This window comes from Corvus kubaryi, unplaced genomic scaffold, assembly GCF_017639235.1.
Source record: "Corvus kubaryi isolate FWS band 111438036 unplaced genomic scaffold, C.kubaryi_AGA036_p1.0 69, whole genome shotgun sequence".
In the NCBI taxonomy this organism is placed as follows: Eukaryota; Metazoa; Chordata; class Aves; order Passeriformes; family Corvidae; genus Corvus; species Corvus kubaryi.
The window spans coordinates 783,495-799,965 of record NW_024582057.1 but is presented as its reverse complement, the minus strand read 5'-3'; the positions used below and the strand labels follow the sequence as shown (position 1 = coordinate 799,965).

Sequence of the window (16,471 nt, the reverse complement as noted above, 5' to 3'; positions counted from 1 at the left end):
ATGGGGCATTCGCAGCATCTCTGGGCAACCTGTACCAGTGCCTCACCACCCTCCCAGTAAAGACGTCCTTCCTAATATCTATCTATCAGTAAGATAAGTACGTATTGTTCCTACTAACAACTCAAAGAAATAGAATTTCCAATTGACCTACATTGTGGCTTGAACATTCAGAGTCTGAAGAGTTTGTCCACGGCAGGGCAGGGAAGGTGTAGCCCTGAATGTGTTCATGGGCTTCTGTGTCTCTCTGTCTCTGTGACAGCTGTGATGACTCAGAATATTAACCAGATCACTTTTAATACTACTTTAGCTAAGCAGCTGCGAAACAGATAGCTTTTCAGTTGTTTAGATTCCTTTTTTGTCATTCTCTTGTATCTTTCTTTATGAAATTAAAAAACTCATAATTGTGCTAAAATAGGCTGTAATAAAGCCAGTGCATGCAAGTTTTAAACAATTGTTTTAGCACTGTAATTTTTAAGCAGTTAATGAAAGTCATTGTTTTAGATCTAGTCATGTAAGTGTAAAATTATGAATGTCTGCCCTATTAATCAAGTTGCTTTTGAATTCTAAAGAGATTCTGAGGTAGGAGTTTGCTCAGTGAGACATAATCGTTTTTCCAGCTCAATACAGACCAGTCCCATTATTCATGTTTTCTTTTCAATAAGAACTCACACTGTAATTCTAAGCACTTATGATAATTACAAAGGACATTTTTTCTTTTTCTTTTTTTCCTTTCCTTTAAAATGCTTCTTTTTCCTCCATTGGCATTATAACAAAAAGTAGAATATTATAACCATTTTAAATTCTAGTTGGGACACTTGCATTTTGCTTGGCAAATTTTATCCATTTTCTTGCTTGACTATGCTGTACAGCTGTGTTGTTAAACTGCTGTTGCATATGCCCCAGGTTTTGTGCTATTTCAGAGCTTATGAAATATGTCAGTTGTGACTGTCCTACAAGGAATTTGCTTACTGTAAAGGTGATTTTTTATAGATTAAAATTTGGCTTAGTGTATACTTATCCAGATAAAGCCTGAGGCAATCAATAATTGAAAACATGAAGAGATTAAAAGGCCATTATATATATACACAATTAGAAATGCAAGTATCATTGCGTTCTTATAGAGATGGAGACCTTTCTGGCAGTTGGTATTATCTAATCTCTTACATAAATACCTATGATGGCTGTGCTTATTCTGTTATGGTAATGAAAGTCTTAAGCCCTCAAACCCATCTCTGGTGTTTCACTCTTCCTCTGAGCTGGCTCCAACCTGGAGCAATGCAGCATGCTTGTGTAGTGGGAAGCCAGCTCCATGAGGAGCTGATTGGAAATTAAGCTCCTGTTTGCTAAAACTGTGTGATGAAGCCAAGGCTGGGTTTATTTATTGCTTACAAGGGCAATATATAGGTATGGTCAACGGCTTTTGTTGCAGTTTGGCTTCTTACTTGCTGTGTGACTGTAAGCCAGATTCTTTCAAAAGTAGTCAGTTGTTTTGGTCTTTCCAAATTTTCAATATGTAACCATAGTGTTTTGAAATGAGTGCCCTAAAAACCTTGTGACTCAACTCAAAGTAAACGTAGACACTTTGGTTTTAGGACAAAAGACACCTCAGCTCAGCTGATGCCCTTTTATGGCTTCAAAGTTCTCCAAGTAACCGCAACCACCACATTGTTTGGGAGGAATGTGAAAAGCAGATGAAGATATGACATGATATGATACGATACGATACGATACGAGATATGATATGATATGATATGATATGATGTGAATGCCCATCATTTCCTTTTGAGACCTACTGAAACCAGCTGGTTCCTTTACCCTCAAATAGCTACCTCAAATATAATGAACTTTCCATTGGAAATGCCTTTTCTCTAAATAGTCAGTAGAGGCATAGATATATCTGTATCTCTGTCCTTAAAATTCTGGATGTGTCTTCTCTCTCCATGAATTGCATGCGGAATCAATGGCTGTGTTAGCCCGGATGGATTCCTTAACCTTTCTCTCCCTACTCTGACAGTTTTTTGTACAGAGTAAAATAATTGATCTAAGCAGATTGGATTTCAGACCATACTTTCACTTTAGGGTAGTTTAGTGTAAGAGGTGATTCATCTGCTTTCTTATGTCCCTCTTTTTTGTTTCCTCTCTTTTTGGAGAGGGTGTAAAGACTGATGCAAGTAAGATATCCTGTTATCAGTAACTGGAAATTGAGATCCCAAAAGAGAAGCTGCTGTTAAAGGTATAAACCATACCATCTATTTTTTATTCACTGATACCACTCAGTGTTATGTGCTTTTGGATTTAAGATAATTTTTATTTGTATCTGCATGACCTGGTAATCACTGAAATACTACTAGGGGAGGAGATTAGACAGAAAAGTGTATTCTTGTCATACAAGTAGCTGGTAATATTTTAAAGCACCAACACCTGTGGTGCTAATAGTTGCAGCCGGAATTCATACAAACATGCCTGAAAGTTACTGATGGAACAGATACTGCACAGTGTGACTTTTCATAAAGTGGCAAAGCATCAAGAACACACAATGAATGATTTCAGTATGTTATTAGACCCACGAGTACTCAACAATTGTTATCATGGATTAGGCGGCACTTCAGAACCTTGAGATAGTTGTCGATTTTGTGGGAATCTCGGCGGAGGCAGTGCAGCAGGTTGTAAAAGGCAAAGAGTCTGGAGTCCTCATCAGCAAGCTGCAGGGATGGAAGTCCGTCCCATGGAGTGTAAATGTCATTTCCGACCTCCCCAGAATGAACCTAAATACACAAAATGGTACTAATAGTAAATGATAGTGAACCTGACTGGATGTAGAAGGCAGCATTTAAAATGCTGTCCTTGAAGAATGCTAGTTACTATTGTATGGCTTCTAATGTGCTTTCTGTTGTGCCTCACACTATTCCATACAATGTTCCACATCTTCATTCAGATTTTGAAAGAATTTGTCAGATTTTCTGGTTTATTTCGCTAAAGCATGTAAAAAGCATAACTGTCTCAGTAGTGTTTTAAGAGAACTAGTGTGCTAGCCAATATTCAGGGAAACCTGACTTTGCAAAGAAATCAAACCTTCCTTCTTGCATGGACTCATCAGGGACATCTCTCTTTGGCTCCCTCCACCTTCAAAACTTTGTTAACACTTGTTCTTAGAAGTTGTTTGTGTGAAACCAACAGATTTGTCTCAGCCCTTATCAGACAAATCTCTCAATAATACATATTCAGAAGTACTGGGCTTCAGATTCCAGTAAAAAAAATGCTGAGTGATACAATGACCTCTAATGTTAGAAAACTACATGTAGGAACTCATGTAGTGAGCTAGTATCTGTGGTGAAGATTGGTTTAATTCTCCATGTTTGAAGACAATCATTCATTTTCTCATATCGCATAAATCTACCTTTCATAGCAAGAAGGAAGTCTGTGCCTACTGGCGCTTGTGCACCATCCTTATTTCATACAAGTTGTACTTTGTAAAGACACATAGGAGAATATGTGTCGCTATAATCCAGTTTAAGCAAAAGGCAAAAAAACCAGACCCACTATGACTCAAAAATGTGGTTTGACACTAATGAATGTGCCAGTCTTATCTCTTTCAGTAAATAATGTGAATGAGAAGGTGGTGACAGGGCAACTGGAGCAGCACCTAACTTACTCTTATCTGGAATCCTCACCTGCACCCTTTTTACACATGGATGTGTGATAGAGATGTATTTGATTACACTGATAAATGTATTTGTGGCCTGGATGGTATAAGGTTTCTGAGTGAAGAGACACCTCACTGAAAGAGAGACCATGAGCAATCTAGCGGAAAGTGGTGGATACAATGATGGTGGCACTCTTCATGCTGTTCAGCTGCTCAGAGCAGTGAAGTCAGAACCTCTTGTCAACATCTAACTCACTGACAGAATGATAAATTCAGCCACTAACAGAGGCCCCTTTAAAAATAAACAAGCAAGAGCTGGTTTTATTCAGGAAAGCTTTCAATCAATTACTGGTAACAAGAGCTATTCAAGTATGGGTTTTGTGAAACAACAGCCTTGTTGTCTAAACTTACAAATATAGGGGGAACCAAGTCTGACACAGAGTCCAGAGGAATCAGTGTGGTGTGAAAAGAGAAATGAAAGATATCAGGTTTACTTTGCTGTATGCCACATCTTTGCAATAGCCCAGACTCCCAGAGCTGTTTTAAACATAGTATCTGTTTCCAAAAACTATGCATAATACCTATTTGTATACAGATAAATATAAATATGCTAAAACACACACATATATATATGTGCATATGGAAAAAATGGAGATGCCTTGTTAAACAATCAGGATTGCAAATTGAAAATACCCAAAGATAGAGTGACCACAGCCAGTCCTGATGATTACACCCTCCCCTGAAGCATGACTGGGAGTATGATGGATTATTCTCTGACAATCATATCACATTGTCTCTTTAGAAATTGCAAGATAGCAGAAGAAAAGAAAGCTGAAAGAAGAAAGCTGAAAAGTTCTCAAACTCGACTATTTTGTCTCCCTTTTTTATCTTCACATCTACTGTTTCCTTTCATATTCCAGGCAGGGAGAGCCTATCAGTGTATGTGTCTTCCTTAAAGCAATAGGCTGGAAGGGTGTTAAGGACCTAATACTTACCCGCCCAACGATTTTCTCCATTCCTTCTAGAAGTCGTTTGTTTTGTTCTTCAATCTCCACAGCCTTCCAGAGAATGGTTTCTGGAGCTTCTTTGATTCTTTGTACTTCAGAGGCCAGATGGATCAGGGGATCATTCCAGGAGCGCAGAACTCCCAATATTAAATTCAGTAGGTCTTCATGCTGCTCATCCATAGTAAGGAAAGGCAGTTAAAAGAAGAAAGCTAAATTCTGGTAACATGTTTAGAGCAGTGTCCTCAGACACTGTGATTTAGGAACTTATTCCAGGACCTATCACTGTATGTGCCCTATAGCCTAGTCTTAGATAGCTCTATGCAATTGCATTTTTGAAGTTTGTCATTGGTGTCATCATGTTCTACAATATTTGCACAAGCCGTATTGCAGCGGAAAATATAATCGAATACTCTCAACATTAAGAACTAGCAAGCATAACTATGTCTCATCTCTGTGAAAGCACACCCAGAACTCCTTACCTGATTTTTGATGAACATTTTAAAATCCACTGATCATTTTTATTTTTTTTTTTTTTTTTTTAGGTTTAGTACTGACTGGAAGGTGCACATTCTGGGAAACCACTAAATAGCTTTTATTGCTTCTACATAATTCATCTGTCCTCCCCTTTGAACAGTAGTGCTTCCAGCAGTAGCTCTCTGGTTTTAAAAATTGTCCTTTCTTGTGGTCCGTAGGAATTCATAAACCTTATGGTTTAAGGTAGTGGCAGTATTAAACCTTTTCTTCTTTGCTAGATGCACAACCCAGGGCTGTGAATTCTATATTGCTCCCAATAGAACATCTGAATGACACACAGAGAAGCTGGCAATACTGTGGGATTCAGAAGATACCACCACCACCATGAAACTGATAGAGATTTCACTCTGGAACAGCCCCATTTATACCACTCTGATATTTTTCTCTCCTGAGAATTTTCAAATTGTATCTGTGAGCATAGGCTGAACAAGATTATCTTCATCTTCACTGAAGTTTATGATTATTACAAATGATGTATGTATGTAGTGTGTTTCTCTTTACAGATATTTTGCAGATTTTCACACTAGAGTCTTTGTATTTGAATGATGATGTGACCACTTTTGCCTACTGGTAACAGCAAGAATATATTTTCAATGCTTTTTTAGTAATGCCAGTGTTTTGAGTTACTGGAAAACTATTTATCTCTGTCTACATACAGCGATGTGTTTTTATGTTTGTAAATATATTAATTGTTTATAAGATGTTTTAAAATAATGTTTAAAAGTTGTAGTGTTCTCAGCACTGCACAAGCATGGTACCTGGCATTGCTCCATGAGGTAGTATTTTAGTTGGAAATAAGATGCAGTGATTACATGTACCATACAGGAAATGGAAGGTATGATGAAAGTCACTGGTACTTATATATGCTGTATGGTTTGCAACTTAGTATCAGCAAATGTTAAATCAACTTTGGCTTTTTGGTGCTTTCCTCTTCCGGGCTTTTTTATTCTGATAGAGCTGATCTCCCTCTCACTCTGACTGCTGCCTAATTGTTCCATAACCCTCCTTCCCTGCCTTCCCCTGTTCTGTCTTACACTGAATGACCCTAGAAATGAGACTTACATGAATCTGCTGAGCCTGCTCCTTATCTTCAGGAGTGGTTAAAGATGCAGTGTGGCAGCTATTGACAGCTTTTGCAACGAAACCCCGGCCCTGGGCGTAGCGTTCATCCTGCAGATCAGCACGAACAGGCATTATTGAGACAGAAAGGTAAGAGCTTCTGCTCAAACACTGTGCTAGCTAATTGTTGTTCCATAGCTTTTATCACTTCTTTTATGCTTTAATGGTCAAAAGTTTCTGGTGAGTCTCTAGAGTGGAACTGGCACCCAGCAAAAACATATGTTCCACAGATAAAGAGTGATGGGAAAATGGTATCTTTTAATAGAGGTGCTGGGGATCTTAGCAACATTCAGGACTATACAGATTTGGTCACCATCGGGACTATCACTGTCTGTGCAGCAGTCATATCTGTTTACTTATTGTATGTTAACATATGTTTGTGATTAAAAGTATTAAATTGGTGTTTTATATTTTCTTGCTCTCAGGAAAAGAGTACTTACAAATTCATTGAACATTTCCGAAGAGAGGAAGTGGATGTAGTGTGAAAGTTTAACTGCTCGGTCAAAAAGTTCCTCAAGGGAAAGTTGGCAATTGACAGATCCATTGGGGCAGATTGGCAAAGAGGTCACTCCTTCCTTTGTCAGAAGCATGTGGGACACCAGAAGGACCACCAGCAACAAACCTGTTCCAGTTTAAAACACAGCAAAATAGGCTCACATTGACTTGCAGGTGCATTTAGAAGTGGCTGTCAGAGCCAGGTGCTGGGTGATTTGGGCTGTGCTGTCATACAGCTCAGAGTACCCCCTGTGCTGGCTGCTGAACAGCAGTGGAGAACGGACACACTGTAATTCTGTAATTCTCTCATCCTTTCTCCCCTCTGTCATCCTGATGCTATAGCAGAGCCTGTTACAGAGTTTGAGGAGACAAGGTAACCTGTGCTGCATGTACAGTGTATTCTGAAGTATTTTACTGTGTGTCTGAATTTATACCATAGTGATAAAAAGATGAAAAATCAAATCAAACTTCTTCACAGTGCAAATACAGATACATAATTATATTTGCACAGATACATAAGTTTGGAAAATAGATTGGTCTTTTTATTTTTTTTCCTTCCTTTCTTTCTTTCTTTCCTTTTTTTTTTTTTTTTTTTTTTTTTTTTTTTACTTCTCCTCCCAGAGGTCCTTTTCTTCTTTGAAAACATTTGGAGTTAAAATTAATTTTTGTGAGAGAGTGGGGTTAGGTCACTCTTAAGGTTGTGATAGTCCTGGGAGTTTTTTCAAAAGATTTCCAGCAGCTGTGCTTCTTTGCTCGTTACAGTTTAACCCTAAATTTCCTACTTCTAAGAAATCAGTGATAGTTTTTGTCTTTTCTCCCTGAGCTTCTGAAACTGATATAAAGAACTTCTCCTTATCTAAAGCACAAAGCCTCATCTGTTTAAAACTTTCCATATTAACTTAACAGAGTTAAGTTTTTTATTCAGTGAAATAAAATAGACAGAAAAAAACAATGGAAAATAATTAAAAGAGAATATTTGGTAAATGAATGTACTTGTTCTGAGACTTTACTTCTGGAAACTGACCCGTTACCTATATTGGTTCACTAGACTTATTTATAATGCTAAATTAAGTGTATTTCATAAATCAACAAAACTATCCATAATGATATAATGTGATGTTTCTTTCTAGCTCTACATTAAAAAAATGTGGATTTACACAATATTGAAGTAAGCCTTCCTTCTCCCCCATGGCCAAGGTACATGCTGCACGCTGCAGTTAGGAAAGTACTCTGAGGAATAACTCTATGAATAAGAAAACCTGAGACTTGTTGGCTTGGAAAGTTGACAACCATTAGGAAAACATTAATTTGAACATTAATACATCACCTCTAGACTTGTGGATAATGACTTCCAGTCATAGCCTTCTGAGTGGTGTAGCAAACCTGTCCAGATCCAAACTTTCACATGAAGGTGTGACATCCCTCAAGCCAATTTTCTGTGACACTGCCCAATGCAAAGGTACTCTTAGAAGACAAAAGGAATCAAGTTCCTTTCTTCAGGTTTCACCCTATCTGGAAAACTAGGGGGCTGGAAGACCTCAGTTTCTAGATCTGTTACATTTCAGCTGCCTCCTAGTTCAATCAAAATGGAAAGAAATATAAAATTTATCAGCAGGTGAATGTCAAAAGTCTTACCTTTCAGTGAAGCCCCCTTGGTGCTCATGGTAGGGATCCTGTATGATGACTTGCTTTACCAGAAAGAAACCTCAATACTTGCTGTTATTCTCTGCACATACCACTTTTATATACACCACCCAGGGTCCATTTTGCATACATTCAGCAGGTCGTGGAGTTTGCCTCGATAATTACAAACATCAAATTGCCTTTCTTCCACATTCATATTCAGTATTTTTTTGGTCCTTTTTTTTTTTTTTTTTTCCTTTTAACTGTGAGAGGGAATTTCATTAGTAAGTTGAGCTATGGGATCCCAAGTTTGATTGAATGAAGAATGTGTCAATATTTTGCCCTGAATGAGGTAAAAAATGCCATTGATCCTAGAAATCTCCAGTTCTGAGACAGGTATTCTCAACATTTCTAGCGTGCTGTTCCCATTACCCACAATACTCTTCTCATCCTTTCTTGTTTCTTCAGCCACCTAAGCTTACTTATGTTAAAATTCTGGCTATTTGTGGGAGGCAAACAGTGGTTTGCAATGTCCCCATTGAGAGAAATAGCATAAATTGTACAGAAATTTATCCAGCATAAAAGGAATGCAGGCTCCTGGAAAGACAGGTCACTATCTGTAAAATTATAGATATGACATTTCTGGTAGGTTAAAAAATATATTGCACAGTACAAATCTCGGTATAACTGATCCTCAGTCTGAGAGACGTTTAGAGAAATAGGCTGAGTTTTTATATTGAAAAAGTAATAATTTAGAAGAATTGAAGAAGTAGGAGTTATATGTTTACTGCTTAATCTGAAATGTCTCATGAATAAGTTAGCATTATCTAAAAAGAAACAAACCCCACCTCTACAAACCCATGAAATTATTTTCTATATTCAAAAACCCTCTGCGTAAAAGATGGGCATTTCCACCACATGCAAAACATGTGCTGTCGTCAGCAGTGAGGTTTGTTCTCAAATCTGATGCGTCTGTGGTAACCTACAAACCAGCCTCAGCAGGTTGGCCCTGGTTTCTCCTTGTGTGAGGCTCATCTGCATGAATATGTTAGCAAATATATAACCTTTCATCTGTTTCTCAGGTCCATTTACCCATGAAGAAACTTTCCAAATTAGATGGTCATAATGAATAAGGTATACAGTGTTAACGAATTTTCTTGCCTTTAGACAATTTGTTCCATACCTGTAGAACGGATATACATACAACTCAGAATCCTTCATTGTTTCATAACTGTGGACAGGATTCTGAACAAGGGAGAAGAAAAGTAAGGCATTTAGGGAAGGCATTCCTTGGGAAACAAGATGCTTAGGCAATAAATCAGAGCTGGTAACAGGAGCTCTACCTTTGCTAAGTTCTAGGATGTTTTCTAGAACAGTTTGTTCTGCTTAGAGGCTGCACTGTTATTGGAAATTGAAGTTCTGCTGAGTAAACAAAGCAGTTGTTGTCTGCAGCAGGAAAAGTGGCAATTTGATGAAGGCAGTAATACTAGAATGGGGCCAGAGCAAAAGCTCTAGAAAAAGCAGTTTTCTCCTAAACTGATTTAGTGGCTTATGAGCTTGATTTAATTCAGCTTCATTTGAAAACCTGCCCCAATAAGATTACAGGTGAGACTGAAAAATCCTGGTATCTCACATTAGAAGAGTCCTGTGAATTAGATGAACAGTTCAACCCACCTCTTGCTCTTTCATTTACTAGTCTCCTTTTCTTGGCATTCTGAGGGTTTGGTAGTGGGGCCAAAATAAGGCACACAGTTAATTAATAGTCGGGACTAGATAACAAAGGCAGCAGGTAAACTCCCAAGGCTGTCTTTTCCATTTTTGGAGAAGGAGACCTCTCTGAGGCCTGACGGCATCAGCTGAAGTCAATATCCTCATATGACCTAGCTTGGAGAAGAACATGTCTTTTGCTGTGTAAATGTAGACAAGCACCTTAAACGTAGATCACAGGAGAGTGGTTTATTTGAAACAATTGCATGACATTTTAATTAAAACATTCTACCACAAAATAATATACTTTAATTTTCTCTTGCACCTTTCATCCTCAAATACTCTACGAACATGAATGGATTAAAATTGTCAGCAATCAAGAATCATAGGCAGGAGAGAAGACACTCTCCATAAAGTAGATAAGTATAAAGGTGAAGTTCTTTTGCCAGGTGTGAGAACTGACACAGAGGTTAAGTTTATTTGTATCTGCACAGGAAGTCTTGGGGGAAAAAAAAAAAAACTTCCTGATTCTCAGACCTGCACTTTAGGTGAAGAACATAATTTCTTACTAGTACCAAAAAAGAAAAACAAAGGTGAGAGAAAGAAAAGAGAGGAAAAGTTATAATAACCAGAAATAAATATATTAAAATACTAATTTTCTTTTATAAATTAGGGATTTGGTTCTATTTAAAAGTTGAATAAAAACTTGAAAGTAGCTGAAAATGCTTCCTTCTGCCTTTTGAAAGGGACCTGGCTTTATAGAAGTATATGGAAGAAGTAGTATGAAACTTGGCATCCCATTGTCTCTGATTATTCTCTGAACCATGGAAAGGAAGTTCATCCTAGCCCCCAGTAGCCATCTAATTTTAACAATAGCTCAAGACAGCACTGTAAATAGCCGGAGAGTTATCAGTACTGAGGGAAAAGCCTCTGGAACAACTTGAGGATCTACAAAGCAGGGCTGTGATTAGCAGCATATATAAAAAAAATTATCACATTCCTTTTATCTTCAAGATCTTTCCTGGAAATAAAATGAGTAGTTTTTACCACCCAGTGTAAACAATATAACAAAAGCAGGACTTACTATAGGCAGACTTTATTGTATAGCCTTTAGCTCATTATTCATGCTTCATAGGCATTAACGTGCAATGTATCGATATTACAGATAACAATATTTAGTGCTCATTTTTCACTAACCTTATCTTTCCATCTCATATCAGGTTGAAAACCATAAATTAGACTGTGGCATCTTGATTAGGACCTATTGATCAGTACTGAAGATCGAATATTCCTATTTCATTTTACTTTATTTAAAGTTTTTGAGATATGCTAAGTCTTGTGTCTAATTGATGGCTAATGCAGAAGAATGAAAAATCTTTTCTAATAGACTAGCTCCTTACTTAAACTACTTAAGTAGTTTAATTGAAGACTGGTAATATCACTTGATTTTGATTTTTACTTACTTGGAAGTATCTGTCTTTAATTATAGAACATTAGTTGATGCAGAAGTTTGAAATGCCAAATTTTTGTTATGTTTTTGAAAGATGACTCCCAAGTGCAGATCATGCAAAGCTGAATGTTCAGAAAAATATTCCTGTATGTGATCTAAATGATTGACTCTTTGGATACACAATAATAAAAAAAAGGATTTGTGTGTTCTTGTGTTCTTGTTTTGCACATGCAATGAGATATACAAGGAAGGCCAAGGCCCCTCTGGAATTAAATCTGGCAAAGGATGTCAAGAAGAACACGAAGGGCTTTTTCAAATACATGAATAACAGAAGGAAAGCTAAGGATTATGTGGGCCTGTTACCAAACGGAAGGGACACCCTGGTAACAGAGGATGCAGAGAAGGCAGAATTGCTGAATGCTGCCTTTGCATTGGGACATGACCAGCCTTCAGGAATCTCTGACCTGGGAGCCCAGGGTAGAGGAGTGTTGGAAGGAAGGTTTTCCCTTGGTCAAGGATGATTGGGTTAGAGAACAACCAGGCAAACGTGATGTCCACAAGTCCATGGGCCCTGATAGGATTTATCCACAAGGGCTGAGAGAATTGGTGGACACCATAGCAAGCCTGCTCACAATCACCTTTGAAAGTTGGTGGCACTCAGGAAAGGTGCCTGAGGACTGCAAAAAAACGTCACTCTGGTTTCCAAAAAGGACAAGGTAAGAGGACCCAGGGAACTACCATACAGTCAGCCTCACCTCAATCCCTGGAAAGGTGATGGAGTACCCCATTCTGGGGGCCATCTTTGTCCACATGGAGGACAAGAAGGTGATCAGGAGTAGTCAGCATGGATACACTAAAGGTAAATCATGCTTGGCCAACCTAATTTCTTTCTGTGATGAGCAAACTACCTGGATAGATCAAGGGAAAGCAGTGGATATTGTGGAAAGCAGCTCTGTGGAGAAGGACCTGGGGGTCTTGTCTTTCTTTTATAAAATAGTTGCTAAGTTATCCTGTCAACTTTACTTAGTGGTTGGCTTTGAAAAGTTGAAAAACAGTTTTATCTGGATCAAAACCAAATCCTCAGAGCACTTTAAATTTTCATAAGATCATAAAACCATATAATGGTTTGGGTTGGAGGGGACCTTAAAGTTCATCTTGTTCCAACCCCCTGCCACGGAGAGAGGCACCTTTCACTAGACCAGGTTGCTCAAAGCCCCATCCAAACTTGTGGAAAATAAATTTGGAAGAGGAACATAAACAGAATATTTTGTTTCAATCTAGATAGATAGTTTTAAATGAAAAATGTTTTGTCTTTCATGATTACTCCCTATAATGTCCATGAAACTTTTGTGCAAAATTTAAGTGATCTTCTAGGAGTCTGTTAAACAAGGGCTCTTTCTTCTCCCATCTTCATCATATAGGGAACATGAGAATTTTAAAAACATTCTTTCCAAATGTTTGTCTCAGCAAAACCAGCAAAATGGGGATTTAATCCTTTCTTAGTGTGCTCTCTGCATGCAGGCTGGTAAAAAACAGATAAGAACATAAGGAAAATAACTCCATACGGAGAAAAAAAAGGTGGAAATCTTTGGGAGATTTTCAGTTTACTTTTAATTCACATACCAGTGTGGTTTCATTAAATTTCAGAAGTAGAAATAAAAATGAAATGGCAGAACATGTTTTAAAAATAATTTATCAACACTGCCACTATGATGACATACATCTAAGTACACCATGAAATATTAAGTGTGAATCCCAAGTAGAATTCCAGCTAATGATAGCAAAAACCCAGGGGACTTTGCAAAGAATGGAGTAAAAGCTGACTAATATATATTGGTCCTGATACTTGAAGTTGTTTGAAGCCTGTGGCTCAGTGCTCCCCAATGCTGTATCAGTGTATTATCAAATAACTTGGCAGTATGAATTTGATCTGGATCACGCATAACTGCATTATGGCACTTCAGCTGAATTATTGAGAGACCACGTTACAGTACTTATCCCGGCCTGATACTTGATACCAGATTTATCTGACCCTTGGAGGTCGGATGATAAGGATCTGACATCTGCTAGGACAGAGCACTACAAAACTTTTGGTATAAATGTGAAATGGCAGACTTAGCCCATGCTGGTTCAGCGTTTAATGTCATGTGGTTTATTTATAAGGTATTATTTATCCAATACCTTAAATCCAATTTTCCTTTACCAGAGGTGAAAACTAGTGATTTTGAAAGTGAAGACAAAGGGGAATCTCCACCCTCCAAAAAATCTTTAGAATGGATTACTGGGACCATTGCTGTGTAGTTGAGATTTTGAGTAGTTGTGACAGCTTCTTCTGTCTACCCAGTTTGAGTCTTGTTCTGCTTCTGGGATGGTGGAATAACATGCTGTGCCATAGTTGGCCTAATTGCCAAAGCTGTGAGATACAGCCCAGTCCAAATGAAGAAGTACACTTTAAGCACACTTTAAGATACTGCTATAAAAACATCACTTTTTAGTGATGTTTAGTGTTTTAGCTCTTAGTCTCAAGAAGTATGCTTGACTCTGAAGCACACTGAGCACCATAGCTCCAAAGACTGAAGACCTTGTGTTTTAAATAGTTTCTATGTTTTTTGCTTGTTTTCCCACACATTAGCTTTTATGTATGATTTGTTTCCCTTGACAATGTTCAGCTACAATCATAGCTACAATATGCTACAATCAGGTTATTTTCCATAAGATCCAGATTTCAGCTAATCATTCTTCAGAACAAAGTAGAATGAGTTGCAAGATTTTACTTAGGGTAGGCATACCAAAGTGGAATTTACTAGTGGGCTGGGTAATTATTGGTATTGGTTTAAGTGTTATATTTGTGTAGCACATTTCTAATAAAAAGTAAGAAACAGTAAAATTACCATCAGAAGGCTGAAATTTTCCTGCCAGTAAGTGGGGAACAGGAGAAATAGAACTTGGTTTAAGTATTTGCATATTTTTAATTCTATGGATAAATGCATCATTGGAAAAATATTTCCTTAAGTGCTTTGTGGAACTACTGTCTGTAAAAGTAAGAGGATGTTTTTTTCAATTGCAAATACATTGAAAAGAGTACTGAAGTGTGCACAGAGATTTTAAGCACATTTGAACAGGAAGGTATTTCCAGTTTGTGGTAAGCATGCTTCTGTTTTAGCATGCAGTATTTGATTTTAGTAATGGATAGTAACACAAAATGGCAAATGGCAGTTTTGTCCCGCTCTTTAGAAGTGCATTTTGTGAAGATGCATTTTTCCTCCTGATGTGAAATGCATGTGAAATGCTCATTGGTCCAAAAATTTCTGATATATATGTCAGGATTGAATGGAGAGTAAAAGGTGAGTAGAATTTTTTTGGGGGCTGTGGTATTAGCTGAAAGCAAAATAACAAGCAGAGATCTATTCTGATCTTGCTTTTTTTGGAGGATCTTACTTTTAGCTATGCATTTATCAGAGGGAGGATTCTCATTCAGGGGATTGCTCAAAATCCTCTGTTTCATAATGGAATGGAAGTAATACTGAAACAATGTGATGTTTACCTTATTGTCTTTAAGGAAGCATTCAGTGTCAGTTTTCTCTGAGTGATTTCAAAACCTATCACATTTTCTTTACTTCATTTTTTCATAACTGTCTCTAAACCTAATGTATAAAAAACCCCCAAACATACAAAACCCCAACAAACCCTTAATGGATGAGGTATATGTGTATCAGGCATCTCCTCTCCCACAGGAAATTTGGAACCTCAAATCTTATTTAGTATCTCACTAGAATATTTCTTCTATTTTACCTCATTTTTAAAATATTTAAGTTAAGCTTGTCATATTTATTGAACCCAGGCTAGAAATTAATATTGACATAGATTTTTTTTGAAAGACATGTGAAATTATTTTAGTAAAATGCATTGAACTACTTCCTAAAACTATTTTCTTTGAGGGAAAAGTGGGAAAATAGTTATTCTGTTACTAGATATTCTGTGCTATTAAAAGGAATTCTGCTACAAGGTAAAAAATGCATGGAAATACATATAGATATATACAGCAGGAATAGGCCATGGTAAGTTCTGTGCCGAGGTTGTCAACTATTCCAGGGCATCTGGCAGGATTTGCTTATAACTTCAAAACTTATAGCTGATAGCTATATTGGACATTAATTAATATAAGCAAAAAAGAAATGAATGTCAATAAAAATGAAAACAACTGAAGCTTTTAAAGGAAACATTTTTAAACAGAAATAGAAAAAATATAGTCAAGAAAACTTTTTAGTAGCAGACATCTCTAACCAGTCCTTAAAAGGTCAAATACATTAAATTGCACACCTGCAGCATATTTTTATGTTTAAAAATTCATTAAAAAATATTGAAGGTGCATTTTTGTTCAATCTCTTCTTTAATGAATATATTTGCATATAATCACAGCTTTTCTCCTTTAGAGCTTTCTTACTCATTTCCTAAGTCCTCAGTCTGTAACCTGATCTTGTGGGATTTGCAAAGCTGAGGCCAAAGTCACCATGGAAATGTCATGACACTGCCATTTTCGGAAGTGCCTGGTCATTTTAAGTGGCTGACACGGTGCAGCTTCGTGGCTGAGCAGGAGCAGGAACGTCAAATAAACTGTGCAACTCACTTCATTAGCCATGGATTTTTGTGTAAACAGGAAGAGGTAAAGGAATTGTTGCCTGTTTTGTCTATGTATTTTACTTTGGTTTTTTGAAGTGCGATTATAAATTCATTATTTGAGCTTCCCTTTAAACACAGCTCTTCCCAAGGCACGAAGGCTTTGATATTGTTACAGTCCTCCTTGGGAAAAAAATCAAAAAACACAACAGCAACCCAGTAGGAGGGAGCAGAGTGCAGCACAATCTTTGCATGACTTTCTCCTTACAGATTTTC

The 16,471-nt window shown here is 37.4% G+C and overlaps 2 protein-coding genes across 8 annotated transcripts in view; one reads left to right on the top strand and one right to left on the bottom strand.

Moving 5' to 3' along the window:
• The window catches only part of LOC121674672, a 300,378-nt gene extending 288,592 nt beyond the window's left edge, over positions 1 to 11,786 (top strand). For all 7 annotated transcript variants that reach the window (XR_006019763.1, XR_006019759.1, XR_006019760.1 and 4 more), the window contains 2 exons: positions 5,193 to 6,393; positions 6,729 to 11,786. The gene's annotated coding sequence lies outside the window, so the exon portion shown is untranslated. The remainder of the gene's footprint in view (positions 1 to 5,192; positions 6,394 to 6,728) is intronic.
• On the bottom strand, positions 2,283 to 8,794 carry PRL (prolactin). The gene is made up of 5 exons (XM_042049180.1): positions 8,434 to 8,794; positions 6,744 to 6,925; positions 6,247 to 6,354; positions 4,639 to 4,818; positions 2,283 to 2,765 (listed from the first exon to the last, which is right to left on the bottom strand). The coding sequence occupies exons 1-5, from the start codon at positions 8,459 to 8,461 to the stop codon at positions 2,574 to 2,576; spliced, it is 690 nt and encodes a 229-aa protein (XP_041905114.1). The 5' UTR covers positions 8,462 to 8,794; the 3' UTR covers positions 2,283 to 2,573.
• Positions 11,787 to 16,471: the final 4,685 nt, after the last annotated feature.

What these genes read in the sequence shown, in the direction of transcription:
- PRL (XM_042049180.1), bottom strand. Translation starts at nt 8,461, where the DNA reads ATGAGCACCAAGGGGGCTTCACTGAAAG. An exon ending in CGGAAATGTTCAATGAATTT is followed by an intron (nt 6,355 to 6,743) that starts GTAAGTACTCTT and finishes GCTGATCTGCAG; the next exon opens with GATGAACGCTACGCCCAGGG. An exon ending in TGGAGAAAATCGTTGGGCGG is followed by an intron (nt 2,766 to 4,638) that starts GTAAGTATTAGG and finishes TTGTGTATTTAG; the next exon opens with GTTCATTCTGGGGAGGTCGG.